Below are 21,643 nucleotides of genomic sequence, written 5' to 3' on the forward strand. Positions count from 1 at the left end.
GGGAAATTTTTGCATTACAGCAGCTCAAGAAAACAGGAAAAATGAATAAAATTATTAAAAATAAAAATAAAAATCAAACATATGTACATCAGTTAAATTAAGGCAGAACAAATACAATAATAGAATAATAAAATAATAAAATAAAAAAATAATAAAGGTGTTATGTCGAGAAATGCATCCATGTCGATGATTGCAGAACCTTAATATTTACTGTTAATGTGCAGGACATTTCAAAGTGTGGTAGACAAGGTAATAAGGTAGGTAATATTTACAGTCTATAGGTAAACTAGACACCATTTTTACACGACTGAAATTTGAAATTTGCACTCGCGTATTTTGCATCCACTCTTAAATTTCCTCTACAGACAGTGTGGAGTCAAACATTGTTAGCAGGTCTTATTAACGCAGGATAATGAAAGGGCTTCTTCTACAGAGTCTTCAGAACAATTGGGTCACTTAAAGTTAATGAAGTATACTTAATCAGACACTTTGTGATCACAGACCTGCCCCCAGAAATAAGATACATAACGTTGGCTGTTCTTTTTGGTTACATGTTCTGTGTTTGTTTGGTTTTGTCTGTCAAAGTTTGCTTTATATAGTCAGCCATTGAACTGGTCGTGGAGAAGGAAGAGGAATGGTTTGCAGCTCTACCTGTGAACTTTACCGAGGTCACCTTTCCTGATTCTACCTCTTCAGAGAAAACTGGGTGTATTATTCAGAATGAGTGTGGCGTTGGTGGGTTCTCGGTAGCTTGTGTTTTTCTGCTTCATCCTCTTACACAGCAGATAAGTGAGCGACAGATGACAGTGACAGGCGGCGGGGTGGTGGTGGTGCTGTACAGCTGATTATTGATAAGAGATAAACCGAGGCTGTGAAGAGCAGATAAAAAAGACAATAACGGTAAGAACCCGACATGTAACGACACCAGGCTCTGGACAGGGTGTGTTTACATCACGCTTGGAGGACTAACATGTTTTTCCCAGTGGGTTTAACTAATCAACAATCACCGACACGTACTGGCAACTAGAGGAAATACTTCACGTTTTGTCAGATTTAGCGCTTTAACTTGGACAATGCGGCTTTTATTCAGCATGTCAAGGTGCACACATGGCGTGCATTTGACCACATTGAAGCTGACACAGCCGAGGATGTTATGGCTGCAGCACCGCCTCTCCCTCAAGAGACATTCAACCGGGGTCAGGTCACCGGTCCATCCCCGACCCTTTCTACTTCACAGTAAATGTCTCTCTGTACTCTGTTCGCATCACACATCGACAGGCCGAGCACCGACAGCAGCCACACATACACCTGTTGCCTTTACCAGCTCTTCAGCCAACTCCACACCTCCAGCAGCCGGATCTTTGAAGACCCAGACGGACACAGAGAAAGACCAAACACCGACCACCGTCCCCCTGGAGGATGTCAGAAGGATTCTGCAACTAGCCCACCCGGAGAGATGGAGACTGGCAGGTAAAGTGTTTATATATCTTTTCATCTACTTTATATTTCCCTGATCCATTGGATTACAAGTCTTAAAATGCATCCTTGCAAAAAGTAAAGGTTGTAAACATGTCAAAGGCTTTCACCTTACTACCCTTTTTAAAAAATATATGATTTACATTGAAGGACAGGTGTACATTTTTGACAGTGTGTTCAAGCGTTTTTGCCTCTAAAACATTAAAGCACTTTTTTTGTTTTATGAAGAACCTTTTTATGGTTTAAATCTATAAACTTAAAAGACACAAACACTATCCTAATCTTGTCATATGAGACAGTTATTTTTAATCCTGGCTCTTACGCTATGGGTGTAGGGTGTGGGAATGTGTGTATGCCCCTCAGGGAGATGAGTTGTAACCTGCTCTGACCTTGTTTTGGGGACAGGTAGTCCCACATTAATAACATACCGGTATATGTATATATAAGTCAAATTGTGTAAAGAATACCACCATTACATTTAATCTGTTTTTTTTCCTGCGTGTTAAAGTTGTAGAGTTAGGTTAATCTTTATTTTACAACTTGTTTAAAGCACATGAACATTATCTGATTTTTCATCACTTCCTCTTTTCCATCCCAGCTGCTGTGGGCTTCCTCACTGTCTCTAGTGCAGTGACCATGTCAGCTCCGTTCTTTTTGGGTAAAGTGATTGACACCATTTACACCAGCGGAGCGGACACAGAGACCATGACGGCCTCCCTGACATCGTTATGCATCATGCTCACAGGAGTGTTCCTGTGTGGAGGGGCGGCCAATGCTGCCAGAGTCTACGTCATGCAGATCTCAGGTGAGCCGAGGGCAGAGAATAATTCTTTACGTGTGAAGAAACAGTCAAAGACACAGTCAGTGACAGGATGAGGAAAATCCCACTTTTATATCACGTACAGCTGGATCAAAACTTTGAACAAACCCACACATGTCTGCCTTAATGAGCATCATTTGGGGGATGTTTTTGAATTTCTTTTCTCCCTACTTAGGAAATTATAGGCGAGCAAAATATTCCAGTTTATTTGCTATCAGTACACTGAGGACTGGAAGCATTAGAAAACTAAGCTTTCTTGAACACTGGAAAACAATAAATCTGAAAATAGAGCCTGGGTATGGTGGGTTTAGCATAAATAATGGAAGCAGGAGAAACAGCTGGTCTTTCTTTGTACACCAAACCTCTCTAAATAACAAGTTTTATCTTATTTGTATAATCCGTACACAAACAGAGATGTACAAACTTCGTGTTGAGCCTTTAATAGTGTCTTGGCGCCCAGAGGACAGATGCTGTTACTTCCTGGAAACCTTTCAGTGACCACATATCTGTGTACGGATTATTACACGTCGCCTTTTTAGATGTATGCAGTCATACTGTTGAACATGGAACAAAGTAAGGTTAGCAGTGTTTCTCCTATTATCTGTCTTTGTGCTACGCTACGCTAACTAGCTTTAGCACTACCCATAGCAAAGGAACATTTAAGATCAGCTCTTGTCTCATCAATGTCTGTTAAATAAAATGAGCAATAATCAAGACACAAAAGGTGATTTTGTTCATTTTCTAAATAGTCTTAAAGTACACATTTATATTTAGTGTGTTAATGTTTTTTCATCTACCTCTTAAAACATCTAACCATCATCTCTGATTTTTCTCTCTATGAACTCAAAATGTATTCAATTTAAGAATAACAAAAATTGTGATGGATAGCCATCAAAAGTCAAAGAATTTCTTTAGTACTAATCTTCAAAATGATAGGCTATCCAGCGCCCCACAATGTAGCATTTTAAATGGCTTTGCCAAAATTTGGAATAACTTGTTTTCTTCTGGCTAACTTGGTAATATATCATATCACTGGAAACTCTTTCCTGCATCGTTACACTAATGTTTTTTGTTTTTTTTCTGATGTTACTTCAGGTCAACAGATTGTTCGTGATCTCCGTGCCTCTGTCTTCTCCTCCATCCTCAGACAGGAAGTGGCATTTTTTGATAGGAATAGGACTGGTGAGCTCATCAACCGCCTCTCTGCTGACACGGCTGTGGTGGGACGCTCAATCACAGACAATCTGTCAGACGGACTGCGAGCTGTGGCCCAGGCGACCGCTGGTGTCAGTATGATGGTGAGTATGTACCTCATAGTGATCAGGAGAAATCAGATGGTGCTATAATGATGCATTGGATTGTGAAATAAATATAGTGCTGGGCAATAAATCTCATTTTACTTACGATTATGGCTTCCCACGATCATGAAAACAAGATAATGGAGACTAAATGATTACTGTGCCACATGCTGTGTTACTTTGGTTTTGTCACTGTGGTTTCAAAGAATTTGTTGTTAGAGAACATATCCACAACCTCAAAAACACTGTTCATTTCATTTTATTTATTTATTATTATTTTTATATGTCTATCATTTTCTATTTCAAACGAGTGCACAGCACTTAAAATAGTATACCATAGTAAATCTATTGCTAAGATCAGTCTAGGTTGGAGGAACAATACAGTCATTAAACAACAGATCATTAAGACAACACAGAAAGTACTTATTGTTATTGGCTTTGTTTGTTTAGAATATACAGAGCATCGTACAGTATGGCTTGTATTGTTTGGTATCAGGAAGTAGTTCCGTTGGCATGTGACCTGGCAGTTTCCTTGCATTTACCAGTAACTGCAGAGAGTATGCAGGATGTTGGGAAACAGGTTTACTTAAGTACCTCAGATCAATTCAAAGAAATGTGTAGATTAGGTTTAAAGACTGCCACACCTGGGAACATCTCTAGAAGATACCAGGAGCACAAAGCCTTATATTTGTGGAAAAGGTCACCTATTTACAGTTTTGACCAAAAGGTGATTGAAGTCTATCTGCTGAGCTATTCATTTTAAATGTGGCTAATCTGATCAAGCATTACAGATTTGTTAAAAAAAAACAGGTCTGCTGCGTCTACAGATGATTTGTTTTCCTCTCCTGGTTAAATCTTTTACAAGGGTATACCAGAAAATTGTGAAACACCGCCCATGCTCTTTGTTTTCCTTTCAAGGAAGTACAGTGATTTCCTGGTTTACTGAACCTCTAAAGGAAATGACGGAGATAATTGGTATAATTACTGTTTAGGGCAACTTGAAGACTGCTGTTTGATTTGTCATCCCCTCTAATTTCTTTCCTCCTCTTTTATTTCCGTTAATTGCTATTTTGTTCTTCTCTCTCTTCTCTAGTTCTATGTGTCCCCTAGTCTGGCGAGCTTTGTGTTGCTGATTGTTCCTCCTGTGGCCGGTCTCGCTGTAGTCTACGGCCGATATCTTCGCTCCATTTCCAAACACACACAGGATGCTCTGGCACAAGCAACACAGGTTCAGTACACATAAACACACAGACCAATGAATGAAATTGATGCAAACATCTGGTTTTAATAAGACATTATTTGAAGTTGTGATAGTTTAAAGTAGATTTATTTTAGTGTAGCTGCAGATTGAAATCAGTTCATACTGGTGCTCGGCACTGTTCGTGGATCCTTTTAGTGTTTTACGAAAGTAACCACTGTTCTGTCAACCCTGGATGACTATTCATCTCACTGGATATCTCCATCTTCCCCCAAGCGCAGGTCAAGTATTTATATCAACAAATTCTCGTGTGACCTCTGATGACCCCCAGACAGGTTTAACTACCGGTGTCATCTTAACTCTCATTTCAAGAGTCTTCTCGCGTCTCATGCATTCCAAGTGACTGAGAACTTTGGCAGTCATCTAGGGTTCATAGAACCGTGGTTACCTTTGTAACCTTCATTCTATTCCACCCTTTCTGACTGTCAGATGCAGTTCTTCTTCTTCTTCTGGATGACTCATACTAACAAAGACACAATGAATCCAAAGTTACACCTTTGATGAGGCAGATGAACCCGGCTAAAGAACTGCGCCCTATAGATGCAGGGTTACCTCATTTACTCTGTAGCATCTTGTGAATATGCTCACCAATGTCCATGAGGCTGCCGCACATATGTCCTCCAAGGGCGACCTTCTGAGAATTGCCCATGATGTTGAGTCACTCCTGGCAGAGTGAGACGTCACCCCAGATGGTAAGGCCCGGCCTGCCATACAGTTAGCATAGGTGATGGCCTTAAAAATCCGGTGGGATAGGCCCTGTTTGTAGGGAGTGCACCCCTTATTACCACCATCATGACAGACAAAGAGATATTTAGACTGACGTGTGACCATAAGGGGCACAACAGTCTTTCCAGCTGCCCCTCTCCCAAACGGGAGGGGTCAAACCCTGCCATTTGGGTAGGCTGGTTGAGATGTTAGCATGTCAGTGCTATAGAGAGGAATGCTGCGTTTGGCCACAGAGTGAAACGTGAGCCATTGGAGTTCCACCTCAGACAGGAGTCACTCACAGAAAGGGTATTTATCTCTTCGCTCGGACTGGTGGTGGATACTTCCATCACAGTCTGTTGTAGAGCAGCTGAGAGGGCCTGCATGAGGTGGGTGAGGGAGTTGCCAATGCAGCCCTCCAGCATACATGCAGCTCCTTCAGGTATTCCTTTGAGGGAGGAACAGAAAAGCAGCCATCAATGTGCGATCCAGGAAGCTGCAGTTCATGCACGGGTCCTCTGAGGAGACCGTCCCCCAGATGCTCTATACCAAGTCAAGACGGACAAAGATCATGGCCATCCGCAGGATATATAGGGGCCATACTATACTACACTATACTATAGGGGTGCAGTTATGAGAATTAATTATAGTGGCTATGCCAGATGTAGAAGACTGGAAAGTCAGGCTGAGCGATACCACTCCACTGACTGATACTGAATCAAAAACCGGAAGAGGATGTTAGTCTAGCTGAGGTTAGCCTGAGTGAGAGGACTGAGTTAAATGTGAGAACATGAGATTAAAAGAATAATATAATACTACGGCGATAGGGGAGCGCACCACTAGTAGGCCTGCTAACTGTAAAAACAAAACAAAAAACAGAGTGATAAATTCAGCAGAGGGGAGCAGGGACACTCCTTCTCTGACTACCTAGCTCCTACAATAATAATCTGTCTCTTAACAGTGATGTCCACAGATGAGATCGCCAAACAACATGGTGTCAATTTTCCCAAGTTAAAAGCTGAAGGCTGATCCGCTGCCCCTCCTCGGATAAGGACAGCTTGTCCTTATCCTTGGCCTTTGGAGGGCGAACAATCCACTGCTCCAACTGAAGGGTCACAAGGCTACCGGCAACAAACTCCAGTTTTTTTTTGTCAAGTAGCGTGATGCTATTCTATAGACTAAATGCTGCTACAGTGAGATGATGAAAGGAAATGAGCACTCAGGTGACACAGATAGTTATACTTGCCCGGGGGTCATCAGAGGGCTTTGTTTATATAAATGATCAACCTGTGCTTGATTGAGATGGAGGTATCCAGTGAGAAGAACTGACTCTGGCAGATTGATACAGATGCAGCAGTGCTTGTGGTAGCTTAATGAAATTTGCAGAGTAAATATGCTGTTTTGATAACCTGATTCCCAACAGATAAAGTAGTAATAAAATAATTTGTGTGTTTGTTCAGTTGGCAGAGGAACGTATCAGCAACATGCGGACAGTCAGGGCTTTTGGTAAAGAGCTGTCTGAGGTCAACACATACACGCAGAAGACAGACCAGGTTTTGAGCCTGGCCAGGAAAGAGGCTGTACTACGGGCTGGCTTCTTTGGGGTTGTAAGTGTGTGTGTGTGTGTGTGTGTGTCCTGTCAGTGACGCAAACAAAACCACGGTTAGAAGAGTGTTGCAAAGAGGCTTCTGCTTTCTTGCAGCTGTATTTTGGGTTTGTTTCAGTGCCTTAGTATCTGACATATCTATGGATGTCTCACCCCCAAAATGTATTATTAAAATGTGTGCACTTAACGTTAAGGGAGTGTTTAAACAACTCAATGGCACAACTTTGCAGGTCTTACAGATCTAATACAGGGTTTCCTCTTCATATCTTTAACACATCTTGGACATGTGTACATGCATTTTCTTCTTGTAGCATTGTTCCTAAGGAAGATAGAAATCAAACCTTGTTGTCCATGGTGATTAACAAAATGTCAGAAACCCCTTTTAATATCATGAAATGCAATTCATCATAACTACAAACACTGTGTTAAATAAGATTTAGCTGGGTGTCTGTAATAAACTCGATGTGAAGCATAAACTCTTGAAATATTTTCAGGTAAATAACATTCAAAATTGTCTGCTTGCAACACAAAGAGAAAGAGTTAGCTTTTCCAGCAGATGCCCAAAGGGACTGTAATCGTTATAAGAGGTGCTGTGTCAGATAGTAGCAGTGATGTCAGATGTTTTTTTTTTTTTTTAAATCAAATAATTGGGTGGTGTGTGTGTTTCAGACGGGGCTCAGTGGGAACATAATGATCCTGTCAGTGTTGTACAAAGGAGGCCTTCTGATGGCTAATCAGCACATGACTGTGGGCGAGCTCTCATCCTTCCTCATGTACACCTTCTGGGTCGGCATCAGTATTGCAGGTCATTCACATATACCACAAAAGCACATGTTCTATGCTGGTATGAATTTTGTTTTCTGTCTGTACACTACATGTATGATGACTTATGGCTTGGTGTTTCTCTGCCTCATGTGAAGGGTTGAGCTCTTTTTACTCTGAGCTGATGAAGGGGTTTGGAGCAGGATCCAGACTGTGGGAGCTGCTGGACAGAAAGCCTGAGTTTCCCCTAAACGGTGAGTATAAAGGCTTACAGTATAGGTTGTAATGGGGTCGACACAAACCTAGGGGCCATCCAAGTAAGAGTTTTATTGTGGTAAAAGAACCTAAATGCTTGTTCTGTCTTTCCCTGTTCCTTTGCCTCTCCACAGAAGGCCTTGTGCTTCCTGCAGAGCAGCTGAAGGGTCAGCTAGAGTTCAGTGATGTTTCCTTTGCCTACCCGACTCGAAAGGAGGCTCCTATCTTCCAGAACCTCAGTCTAGTGGTCCCAGCTGGTACCATCATGGCTGTAGTGGGACCCAGTGGGTCTGGAAAGTCAACCCTGGTCTCGCTGCTGCTCAGGTTGTACGATGCTGATTCTGGTGAGAGCTAGTTGGTTCTTTTCTTCTCCCTTTCTCAGTCACATCAACAGCTGCTTAGTAAGAAGACACTTCTTTTTTAAGGGTACTGTTTCTGATAGTGACTTCTTTCCTCCAGGTGTCATCACGGTGGATGGTCATGACATCAGAGATCTCAATCCCTATTGGCTTAGGAGTCACATTGGAACCGTCAGCCAGGTAATCATTTTGTACTGCAAACACATAAACCAAGTAGACAGACACAATAAACATGCATGTCCTGTTAACTGTAAGTGGTCAGAATATGTTGAGCCTTTAAATGAAGATTGTTCTTCTTCTCTGTTCTTTGCTCCTCTCTACCAGGAGCCAGTGCTGTTTTCCTGCTCGATCAGAGATAATATAGCATACGGTGCAGGGGACCCGGAATCTGTGTCTTCAGAGGACATCTACAGAGCTGCTAGGGTGGCCAACGCCTATAACTTCATCCAGACTTTTCCCAAAGGCTTCGACACCGTGGTGGGCGAGAAAGGGGTGCTATTGTCAGGTGAGAAATGACAGTTTCATACTAACACGTGCTTCACAACAGGCAGCTTCAAACTAGATGTAGATCAGGGATGGGCAACTTCGTTCACAGCAAGGGCCACATTCATTTAATTCTCACTGCCAGAGGGCCACATTGTAGCATACAAAAAACGATTACAGTCAATTATGTCTCAAATTTAACTCAACATATAATAGTGATCAAATTTTATTACGGACATATTTCTGGTTTTCATGATTTCATGGCAGATTTTGTCATGTTTTCTTTCATGTTTCCAATTAATTGATGTGTACAAATTGACCTGAGGGCCACGTTGATGGGGGCCGCATGTGGCCCCCGGGCCGCCAGTTGCCCACCCCTGATGTAGATCATGTTATAAAGGTTTCGATTGTGCAGTACAATGTACTTTATCAAAAGAAGTGTATATTATAAGTTAAACTCAATAAAGCATTGCTTTGGTACTAATACTCAACTGCCTTCTTTTGGTTCTTTCACAAGTATTAATAATAAACACTTTAATTAAATGTTTGTCATGTAGCGGAGCATTATTAGAAGATGAAAATATTTAAATTCATCCATCTATCATTTGCCATGGCTCTCTTCATACAGAAAACACTCTGGGCCCACGTACACATAGTTTCTGTTTGTTTTTTCTGTGGCTCACCTCTGTGTTTGTTTCTCAGGTGGTCAGAAGCAGAGGATAGCCATAGCCAGAGCACTGCTCAAGGTCAGTTCATCAACATGGTAGATTCACAAGTTCGATACATCAGAGAAAGCCAAAATGTCACCAGTCATCTTTTAATCAACACTTTCATACATCGCTCTGATTTAGTGTGTAACGTTTGTTCTTCTGTCTTAGAATCCGAAGATCCTCCTTTTAGACGAGGCCACAAGGTGAGACAGACTATTATGTGGTTCCAGATAATTGTAGAAATCTGCAAAAAAAAACAAAATGCCTTTCTTATGTCTTATCTGTTTTGCTTGTGTTAACTCAACTGCATTGTTATTGTGATTGTAAGAGACATATTTAAAAAGTGTTAAAGAAAAGAGTTCTGAACCTCTATGTTTCCACAGTGCATTGGATTCTGAGAACGAGTTCCTGGTTCAGGAAGCCTTGGAGCGTCTGATGGAAGGTAAACATATCCACCTTTTTGAACTAGAGCTATCGTTCAGTGTTTTTTTTTTTTTGTTGTACTGCCTCCTTATTTATCAGTTTTTTCCTTTCTCCCATTGTCAACAGGACGGACAGTTGTCATCATTGCTCACCGCATGTCAACCATCCAGAATGCGAACACTGTTGCTGTTCTGGACCAGCAGCGTATAGCCGAGTGTGGCCGGCACACAGAGCTGCTCGGAAACAGGCAGGGACTTTTCAGGAAACTGATGGAGAAGCAGGCGTTTCTACAGGATGAACAGAAACGAGCATTGAGCTGAAGGCAGACAGAGTGCAGATGAGTGTACGAGGATGAAGAAGAAGCGAGTAGTAAGAAGGTGAGGTCATGGGGAAGAACTTGTTTTGCTCCATGAGGGTTGAGGACAGATATAAAAGGCACTGCTGGGAATATGAAGAGAAGATCCTTTGCTGCAGTATTGGTAGCATCGCCTAAGATAACAGTCAGGGTAAAACAGAGTGAAGACCTTAGTACTTAAAACAGTGATTCACTTTCTATTTGTGAAGATATCTAAATGTACACTGAAAGAGGAGGACAGAATGAGTTTCTGGTGAGATGTTTCTCACACAGGAACTTTATTTTGAAATCACTGTCATCACCATTAACTTGGGGAAAAGCCCAAATCCTGTTTCTAATAGTTTGGGGCACAAAGGAGACATTTCTAACTGTTAATTATTTTCAAGCCAAACCAAAAACAGTCCAGTGTGATATCTACAGAGCAGAGCATATCATGTATTTGTCTATTTATTATCCACTTTTTTTAAACTTGTTTTTGTTATTTTGAGGATTTTAACAAGCCAGCTAAAGAGGCTGTTTGTGTTGTCTGCATTGTGTTGTACAACATTGCTGAAGATCGTGAGGAAAAAAATATGAATATGTGTTTTAAATCACAGCTGAGGTGCTACTAATCTCAAAATAAACACTTTTTCTTGTGGATTTGGTCTAAGTGGATCATATCTAAAATGTGATTTTTTTTTTTTTTTTTTTTGCAAATATGTTAAGATTCACTGCACTCTCAAGTTTCTTTTACGTTTCAATGTAGAGTCCTGACACTGCTAAACCTGATCATCTTTATATGTCAAACTAAATGAACTTTGCACAGTCACTCTGGAACTTGATGGATACCTGCTAAACAGTCGACTCTCTGGACTATGTTTCACTGCTCTTAACGAACACAGTGTTTGTTGCCACAATCATCCCTCTTCTGACATTCATCTCATCATTCACCAATTTAAATCCCTTTTTTTAAACATGACAACAACGAGTAACCAAGTGCAAATCAGTGATCCAGATCGTCTCACGGTGTTCTTTATAAACCAACATCAGATCTGTTCAACATTTCTGGCTGATTACTCCTCACCACTGTGTTTGTCTCTTATCTACCTACCAGCGATGTGTGTTTACACGACGTGCACTTGGCCCGCAGTAAATCCTAAAACAATAGCTCTAAAACTGCAGACATGTTAGCCACAGCGCTGATGAGCTAGCTAAATATTATAGCTGGCTAGAGGCTGACTAGAAAGAAATGATTCTCTTCAGTCAATATTTGCACATACACTTCACCACTCGGGGGGAGTTCAGGCTGGAGTGATTCAGAAGATTTGTGTCTTATTATGCCTCGCATGAAAACCCCTTTGCTTGTTTTTAGAAGAGCTTTTTGTTACATGATTTAAATCTAACAATTACTTTTACTAAAAGTGACAAGACAACAAGCGAGTTGCATTTCTCTGAACATTGGTTGCAGAGGTTTTATTTGTCATGTTTAAGGTTTCTGACAGGGATTAGAGACTCTAATCTTTGCACTGACTTTTCATTGAGACTTTAAAGGCAGTGAGGCCTCGACACCCTTCAGACAACAGATATTCAAATGAACAGTCCTGATCATATTTTAAAAAGGGATCATGCCAGGATGAATTCATACATAGCTCACTGAGAGGGGACTGTTTGAATAGCTGACTACTGTTGTTTGTGTTTGATCAAATACATGTAAAGGTTTTTTATATATTTCATACCGTGTACGGACTACATGGCAGAATAAATTGAGATCAGATTTTATCTAAATGAATTTATTAAATACATGATTTATCACAGGCTGTATTTTTTTATATGTTTTGTCTTGTAGCTATGCTTCTGATATTTCACTTGAAAGATTTTCACGTCCCTTATCAAAGAATTCTTCATTACAAAGTTGCCTTGAACATTAACGTCTCCGACACATCAAGACTTGTTTCGTCATTCCTGTGAAAGTAAGACTCAGCACTCATTATAATCAACATGCTTTAAGGCTGCAGAGGACTGATTCTTTTTTTGTGTCTGATTTGACTTCTAAACAATATGACATAAATGATGTATGATGGATTTTTTAATTATTTTTGTGTTTGTTAAATTATTATACTGTCTTGTCGAGGCAAATAAAGTGAAATATTATTATTCATATTTGTGAAAGATTGTTTTTAGGGGGACTCTTCTGTTTGTTTGTTTTCTCAAAAGGCTCTTTAACTTACTAACATTTTCATTAAACACAATCTGCTTCATTATTTAAACGCTCTCATAGGTAATGTGTTTGTGCTTCCATGCAGTGTGTCAGGCTGCCAGTAGGTGGTGCTGTTGTCTCATAATTTGAGCCAGTGGCAGGCTCGAGGGCGTTCACCTCTCACCCTCACACTACAGGTTGGTGGGATCAGTGTTCATTGAGTCCATCATACCTAAATAAAACCTTGTTGTAATGACATGAGTAATGTGTTTGCAGCTGCTGGCAGCTGTTGTTGACAGTGTGCTGAGCTCCTCATGCTAATAGACTCTCCTCATTGTCTCCTCATGACACACACGTCCTGGCACTGCTGCAAGCCAACACAGACAGTTGATTTATCCTCCCTTCTTTTTGTAGTTCTTTTTCTACTTGTGCTTTAAAAAACCCATCAAGATTTATCACATGTAAGTCTTTCAAGACTATATTTAAACTAATCTTTAACTCTTATATTAGATAAGAGAAAGTTATTTTATTGAAGTGTTGTCCTCAAAATTCCCTCCCAACCTTTTCTAGCAGTGAATGGTAAAGAGAGGACTTTGAATCTAGGCTTTTAAGGTAAGATTGTGGACACCATGACTCCCCTTGACACTCTCTGATCATTAACTCATGTTTTAGCAGTGGGTTGGGGACTTCAGCAGAGGCAGCACTTGTGTTGCTGTCTTGCAGGGGACGGCTCAGCTGGCTCGGACCAGGTGCTGCTCAGCCCTGCGAGGGTTTCTAATTCCAGCTCCATGTGCTACAGCTCCCCTTGCTTTCCTCTGTATCTACCCCCCTGCTATTTGAGGAACGAGAGGAACCGAGGTTCTGACCCTTTTTAGCCCTTATGCAACACAATGACTCGGAAAAAACATGGCCTTATTTGTTCATTAGAGAGGAAAATGAATATGATCATAAGCTTCTGGGTCCGAAATGCAGAATTTAGCTTAGCCATTCAGCAGTTTACAAGGGGAGAGGACTTGGCCTCATAAATCAGATTATTTTTGTCTAACATTGACAATATTAGACATCACACCTTTTTAAAACAAGGTGTTCTTCACAAACAAACTCTAGCAACTTGTGGTTTCTATGATTAAAAAGAGAAGTTGACCAACATTGTCATTGATCAGGGGTCGTGCCCCCACTTCTGTCTCTCTGTAGTGAAACACTGCACACCTTCTACCCACCTCTTGTTTTTCCTGTCAGCTAAGATATCGACACCAAACACATTCTACTACAGATTGAAATTAAAATAATTTTAATTTTGGGACACAGGTTTTCTCTTCACCAGTGTTGGCTAAGAGGCGCAGTTTATTTGTATTGAGCATTAGAGAGCAGCATTAGAAAGCAGTGCATACTCAGCAAATAACTGACCTGTGCAGCACATGATGAGGCTAAACAGGAAGAGTAACAAGTCCTGAAACTTTATGGGATCCAATCACATTTTGTGCAAATAACAACATGGTTCAAATTTAATTTACTAGCATTTTTAACCAGTAAGTACACAAGGCTATACCATCAACAGCATAAAGACAGACATTCATAAATAAATAAAAAAAACAAAACTGAAAATTAATTAAGTGATTAATAAATCGCTGAAAGTAAAAAGTTTCTGCAGAAACCTGACTTTTGGAGAGTCAAGGTGTCAGAACAGTAAATGCACATTCACTCTCTCTTTAAATATGGTTCCTGGAGGAGCTGGCACACCTGGCACTGCTGATCTGAGATTCCTTTTTTAGAAGTCAAGAGTTACAAATTCACTGATAAACTCTGCTCCTGGCCATGTAAAGTTTTTAGTAAAGTATACATTCACCTTTTTTACAAATCTGTTTACAATCAGAGATAGATTCAGTGTATGATCACCTAACTGCTGGGTTAAAAACATGTAGTGTATCCTATAGAGCACTTTTACCTGCACATTACCATATCCTCAGACTTTCGTCACTGTAACAGCTGAGATGGAACACCTAAATCAAATCTCCAAAAGCCTCCTCTGTGTTCTCTCTCCGTCTGCACATACAGCCCACAACCACACTTAAAAAGGTAGGACCCTCATGTACAGCGAGTGTATTGGTTCCAGCATCTGAATGCCGAGGCTTGTTGCTATTCTTACACTATAACACTAGCACTCTCTCCCTCTGTGCTCTCAGGAGATAGAGAGATGTGTGGACTGAAATACAAATCTAACTGGATAGGTAAGACAACTGCATGCTCTGGGAGACAAAAAGTCATCAGTTTTCTCCACCTGTCCCCTTTTATTTCACCAGTTAAAATACCGACACACGATAAATATGATATAAAAAAAATCCTCTACTTGTAAATAAAGCTCTAAAAAAAAATCCTCTATGTCCAAAGTGTCTCCTTCAGCTGGCTCCGTCACATTTCTACTGACAAACTGGACTCATTCTTTCTGCCACCTGCTGCCCACAAAGGCCTTTCACCTCCCTCTTTCTCCTCCCCGTCCCCAAGAAGTCTCTCCAGGAGACTCCCTCTGCTCTCCTCCCCCCCTCGGCCCCTCTGACCTCCCCTCCTGTCCCGACAACTGCCAGCTCCTTTACATTTTAGGCGTTTCACAGGCCCCTTGGATCCAGAACGGTTCACAACAAGTACATAAAAGTAGCTCTACCTTGCTGTGCAGCCCCTCCACCCCCAATCCCTGCCACAACATCCAGATACACGCAGGCACACATGCATACCCTGGATTGTGATTGCAGAACTTATAGGTTTTCTTCTCTCCTTCTTTTTACCCTATGTTACAAATTAATAATAAGGTTGTATCTCCACAATTTTTAATTTGAAAAGCAAGTGAAGAAATTCAATTCAAAGATCATGATAGGTGAGGGCATAAAAGCTGAACTGTCCTTCAACTTTATTCCCTTGTTTGTCGACACATCCATTTCAAATAAGTGTTCAAGCAAATCATGTGGTTCATTTCCAGCTTCTGGAAAGATATTTAAAGTTTTCTGTTAATGCCAAAAGAAGATCCAGGTCATGAAAGGCTATACAGTATGTCAACAGAGCTGCTCCCTCAGGAGTCCAGCTTTAGTTCATGATATGAGAGCACATTAAAGATTTGTTCCTTTTTCAATATTTCTTTAACTGCCCTCCTTTTTGCAAATTAAATGATCTGGAAATAAAGCACTTTTCACATTTCTTACAATCCACAATCAACATGTTCCAGATTTAAATCTGTAATACATTTGTATTGCTTTCTATGTCAGGTTTTTTAAGTATTAATTGCTTTGAACAAGGAATCCCCCTGTTGTCACCAGGTTGCTTTATAGAGTTGCCAGATCTGTTCAACTTTTTCTTTGCCTCTGCTCAGTAATTCACCAAATCAAACCCGTTATCTCTGATTTTCTGTAGCTGTTGTCTTGTTCCTCTATACGTCTCCATGCTCCTCTGTCATTCTTACACTTTGAGTGTATCATAAGCTCCTTATCACCTCCTCTTCCACCACTTCTTGTCCTTCATGCCACAACATACAAATGTATACATGTATACACACTGTTTTTTCTCACTCGTCCATGCACACGTGCACTCGCTCCCCTCCTCCAGTAGAGTTATAATTAATCCAACTGCTCCAGTGACTGAGCAGAGTAGCTCCTGCAGATAGTGTTTCAGCTGTTGGCTGTTTCAGAGCTTCTGTCCTTTTTGGTTCAATTTCTGTCTCAGATTTGTTACATGGCCTGCAAAACTGCAGATTCAGAATGAAATGAATTGTTTATGGCAATTGATAAAGTTTGCACATGTAGCACAATAAGAAACAGGAATTCAAAATTGGCAAAGAACAAGACCTACTCTGCACACTAACCAATAATCCCTATTCACAACAAAAAGTCAAGCACACTAAGAAGTGTGGCAAATAGGTGTCCAGAATTCTACACATGATTTATATTGGCTCAGCTTAATGCAACCTGTCTGCAGCATGTAATGCATCAATTGTAGCCTGATTCAATTTGATTATGGGATTGTTTTGAATAAACTGATAAAGCACATGTTGCAGCTGTTCACTTCCGTAGCTCTGCTCCTCACATTTATCCAAAGAGTTGAATTAGGTATTTTATTGATCACCATGATCATCAATTGAATTCTTAATTGACTCTCTCAGACTTCAGTTCAGTTCCTGGTTGACCTGTCAGTCAGATGTTTAGGCCCTCTCTCTCTCTGAGGGCTAAATCTGTTGAGATGAGGGCAGCATTTTCCCATTTTAAGGCTGGATGAGGCCGACTAGCAGCAAATCTATAACCCTGGTTGGTAGCAACTGGCGTCTCCCCTAGAAAACCCAAGCGGCCCGCGGGCTCCTTATACGGCCCTCTAGGTGGGACCGCGTGGCTCGATGGGAGGTCAAAGCGACAGTTCCATATATGGCGCGCGCTTTCTTCTGGTCGGGAGCGCGCAGCGTCACTCCTGATCCCCTTCTGAATCCTGATGGATGGATCCCCCCTGCGTACCTCCGCAAGGCGCGCCTCCTTGCTACACCCCCTCCCACTCCTCCTCCTCGGTCTGTCAGCGTCCTAATATGGCAGAGGGCCGGGATGGGGGCCAGTGATGAGGTTTGTGAATGGTGGAGGTTGGGTATATAAGGGGGACCAGCCGAACAGAAGACCGTAGCTGGTTCAGCAACAGCATTGGTTGGGTCTTTCTCTCCGAGCCGCAGACACTCACCTAAGGTAAGACCCTGCTGGGACCTTCCACTCCTGAAGACTCACACCGAGGTCTAGACACCAGAATACGGGCTTTAAGCAAAGCAACACCGCAGCATCTACTGGAGCAGAAGTCAGACAGGACAGCCAAAGACTGGAGGCTCAGGACCAGAATCAACTGCAGGCACCTGGAAAATAGAATAGACTGTAGGGGAGGCCTGAGACTGAGGGAGAGGCGATGGAGATGTAGTTACTAGGCTGATAGGTTACAGTGTTAAATCTTTCTTATCATGTCTAGGAATTGAGGCCAGATAAATAGGTAGATTAAGCTGATAAAGTAGTTTTACTGAGTGACTTAGCATGTTCATAGGTGTGACACTAAATTCTTAAAATGTGCTGATGCAGCAGGATTCAATGCGCCTTTAAACCAATTAGAGCCAGAATGGTTTCCAGGAAAGAGCTGATACTGAAACTGAGAGTAGTGAAAGATTTATAGCTGACATTTGATCTCTGAATGTGCTTAAGGAATCGCAGGTTTATCCTCAGAATTAAAATAAAACAAGGAACAGGTGATGTCTTGAGACAGATTAGTAGGCAGCTATCACAAGAAAAAAATAGTTTAGTTTCGTGTTGTCACGTTCAATGTGATTTCATTGGTTTTTACAGGCCTACGCGTCATGCGTAATGGCCCGGTGTCATTGTGCCATGGTTTAGCCTACATTTAGCGCAATACTTGGCCCTGCTCATCTTCCTGCTCCAGTAAATGTTCATTTTTTTGAGTAGCTATAATCAATATAGCTACCTGGTGTGATCTCAGGAGAAACAAAGGAGTGAACCAAAGTTTTGTTTTGAAGGCACATACAGCATGTGTCACCATGTGGATCTTGACTGTTTTTCTCCCCCTTCTCTCTAACAGAAGCCAACATGTGTGACGACGAAGAGACTACCGCCCTTGTGTGCGACAACGGCTCCGGCCTGGTCAAGGCTGGCTTTGCCGGAGACGATGCCCCCAGGGCCGTCTTCCCCTCCATCGTTGGTCGCCCTCGTCACCAGGTATAAAGCGGATAAAATACCCAGAGAACTATGAGAGAGACTAAATGAAAAATAAATAGATGTATTTTATAACAAAACAATTTGACAATTATTGTCTTACAGCTACCTCAGCCAATATAGTCAAATTTAAGGATTCCAATTCAATATTTGCAAATTTAGATGAATAGATATCTGATTGGCCCGTCATTAAACAAAATGTGGCCTTACCCCTTTTTAAGCATAGGTATTCTGCTAGTCAAAATAATGTATGTTTAACTGACATTTTCGTATTTTAGTGTCACAATTTTATTGTTTTGGACATTTAACAACAATTCGGCGATAACAGCGTTGCATTATTTTGAGCCATGTTCCTTTGGCTTCCTTTGCCAGCTAAATGTGGCCTTTGACTCTGTGAGACTAAATTAGTCACCGGTGAACAGTTGCACAATTGCACTGTGTCTGTCTCTGTGACCCACGCTTTTATTTGGCACATTCACGTAATGGTCAACGTGCCTTCTGCACCACAATGTAAAGACTTTAATCTGGCCAGAAGAAGGTCACCACTGTGTTTGGATTATTTAAAGTAACCTTTCCATCATCTCGCTCTCTCTCCCACCTTCAGGGTGTCATGGTCGGTATGGGTCAGAAGGACTCCTACGTCGGCGACGAGGCCCAGAGCAAGAGAGGTATCCTGACTCTGAAGTACCCCATTGAGCACGGCATCATCACCAACTGGGACGACATGGAGAAGATCTGGCATCACACCTTCTACAACGAGCTTAGAGTTGCCCCCGAGGAGCACCCCACCCTGCTCACTGAAGCCCCCCTGAACCCCAAGGCCAACAGAGAGAAGATGACCCAGATCATGTTTGAGACCTTCAACGTCCCCGCCATGTATGTGGCCATCCAGGCTGTGCTGTCCCTGTACGCTTCCGGTCGTACCACCGGTAAGACTGACAACAACTTACAGCTCCTGCTTACAACGCAGACACAGCTCCCTTAACACTCATTACACACACAGACATACAGACAGAGGCCTTTAATAACATAATACAATGTAACTGTCTTACTGATGACATAGCACCACATACAGTAGTAGTAAATGTAATGTGGTATTAATGCCCCATAGCCCACTTGTTTCCATTTTACGCACAACTTTTACGCACAATCGGCCAACCTCTCTGAGACTGTTGGTGCCTTTTTACGACACGTATTACATACACATTGTGTATTGGTAAAAAAAAAAAAAACATTCAAGTTACCACTTTAGTAACATTTTTACGCACAAATCTGAACAGTTTACGGTCTTTTAGTCGCCTGGACATCACTAAACTCTTATATTTTCTCTCTTCAGGTATTGTGCTGGATGCTGGTGATGGTGTGACCCACAACGTCCCAGTCTATGAGGGTTACGCCCTTCCCCACGCCATCATGCGTCTTGACCTGGCTGGTCGCGATCTGACCGATTACCTGATGAAGATCCTGACTGAGCGTGGCTACTCCTTCGTGACCACCGGTGAGGAACTCAGCCTCATACTCAAAGAATGAAGAAGGATAGCATCCGCATTTTGACCTTAAATATTAAAAAGTAAAACAAAAAAATTACTTTAACTGCATTTTTAGACAAATGCTCTGTACATATCTACATTTTACAACAACAACAAAAATATATTTACATAACATTTAATGTAAGCTGGCTTTATTGGACACAGCTTGTGTGCGCCCTGTGCCAGTCATTGCGAACTAAAATTTTGCACACACTCATTTCTTATTGTAATGTATTAATGTTCACAGTCAGAATTTGACGCGGCCACGTTCTAAAGCAAGTGAAATGATCAGTTTTTCAGCCTAAGACATCTCTGTTACTCAGAGTAGTGGTTTAGACTGTCGTTACGCACACGTGTTTGAGGTCTTCTTGTCACTTTGATTAACATAACATCAACTTGTCTCCCCACAGCCGAACGTGAGATCGTGCGCGACATCAAGGAGAAGCTGTGCTATGTGGCTCTGGACTTCGAGAACGAGATGGCCACCGCTGCCTCCTCCTCCTCTCTGGAGAAGAGCTACGAGCTTCCCGACGGTCAGGTCATCACCATCGGCAACGAGCGTTTCCGCTGCCCCGAGACCCTCTTCCAGCCTTCCTTCATTGGTGAGTCACTTAATCATTTACACTCGCTGATTAAAAACAGGAAATACTTCTCGTCCTCCTCTTAACACTTGTTCCTCTCACCTGACCAGGTATGGAGTCTGCTGGCATTCATGAGACTGCCTACAACAGCATCATGAAGTGCGACATTGACATCCGTAAGGATCTGTACGCCAACAATGTGCTCTCCGGTGGTACCACCATGTACCCTGGTATTGCTGACCGTATGCAGAAGGAAATCACTGCCCTGGCCCCCAGCACCATGAAGATCAAGGTAAATATAATAACAACAAAACATCTATTTATCCCCTTATTGAAGCTTATTTGCGCACATTTGCGCAACATAAGTCTACTCCTGGCACTTGACTGATCCTTTCTCTCCCCTCCCCTCTTCTCCAGATCATTGCTCCCCCCGAGAGGAAGTACTCCGTCTGGATCGGTGGCTCCATCCTGGCTTCCCTGTCCACCTTCCAGCAGATGTGGATCTCCAAGCAGGAGTACGACGAGGCAGGCCCCAGCATTGTCCACAGGAAGTGCTTCTAAATCATCAATCTTCTTCTCCAGCTTCTCCATCATCTCCATCCTTGACACCACCAGCTATCTGGAGATCATGCGAGAAGGAGGATCGACCTCTGCGGCACAGCAACACTCTGCTGTCAATGGACTTTCTGTCTGCGCTGTTGACATTCTTATGCATTTTTCATCTTTTTAAATCTGCATATTTTTAAAACGCTGTCTGTTGTCTGTATTGCACGGAGAGAGGCTGTGAAAACAACACTGAACCATGCATCCATCCAAAAAACTTTAATAAAAAAATTAAGAACAACATGTTGCCCAACACATGTGAATGTTAAGTGTATATACATATTGATAATTTATTAAAGTCCATTATTTGGTATTTTGGACCCCGGTCTTGTTCTTCTATCAGAGGGAGGGAGGGGGACAGGATGAATAAACAATAGCAAAATGCAGATGATTTCTGCCATTAAAAGGGTTAAAATGTAATCATCATGACAAAAAACAAATCTAAAAGACTTAGCTGACTGACAGAGAAAGGTAGCCAACTGCATGACATAACATAGCAATCATGGCTCAGTAGC

The 21,643-nt window shown here is 41.8% G+C and overlaps 2 protein-coding genes across 2 annotated transcripts; both read left to right on the forward strand.

Annotated features, from left to right (window-relative positions):
- The first annotated feature begins 597 nt into the window (after window positions 1–597).
- Window positions 598–12,647, forward strand: abcb10 (ATP-binding cassette, sub-family B (MDR/TAP), member 10). Its single transcript, XM_061041089.1, has 14 exons — window positions 598–1,470; window positions 2,075–2,281; window positions 3,392–3,594; window positions 4,688–4,822; window positions 7,018–7,164; window positions 7,833–7,968; window positions 8,084–8,179; window positions 8,315–8,524; window positions 8,640–8,719; window positions 8,864–9,044; window positions 9,725–9,768; window positions 9,901–9,935; window positions 10,116–10,174; window positions 10,282–12,647. The coding sequence occupies exons 1-14, from the start codon at window positions 1,074–1,076 to the stop codon at window positions 10,473–10,475; spliced, it is 2,124 nt and encodes a 707-aa protein (XP_060897072.1). The 5' UTR covers window positions 598–1,073; the 3' UTR covers window positions 10,476–12,647.
- Window positions 12,648–17,234: 4,587 nt separating this feature from the next.
- On the forward strand, window positions 17,235–21,441 carry acta1b (actin alpha 1, skeletal muscle b). The gene is made up of 7 exons (XM_061041090.1): window positions 17,235–17,392; window positions 18,282–18,418; window positions 19,020–19,344; window positions 19,752–19,913; window positions 20,355–20,546; window positions 20,636–20,817; window positions 20,943–21,441. The coding sequence occupies exons 2-7, from the start codon at window positions 18,290–18,292 to the stop codon at window positions 21,084–21,086; spliced, it is 1,134 nt and encodes a 377-aa protein (XP_060897073.1). The 5' UTR covers window positions 17,235–17,392; window positions 18,282–18,289; the 3' UTR covers window positions 21,087–21,441.
- The last annotated feature ends 202 nt before the right edge of the window (window positions 21,442–21,643 follow it).

The sequence above is a fragment of the Labrus mixtus genome, chromosome 1, assembly GCF_963584025.1.
Source record: "Labrus mixtus chromosome 1, fLabMix1.1, whole genome shotgun sequence".
Lineage (NCBI taxonomy): Eukaryota > Metazoa > Chordata > Actinopteri > Labriformes > Labridae > Labrus > Labrus mixtus.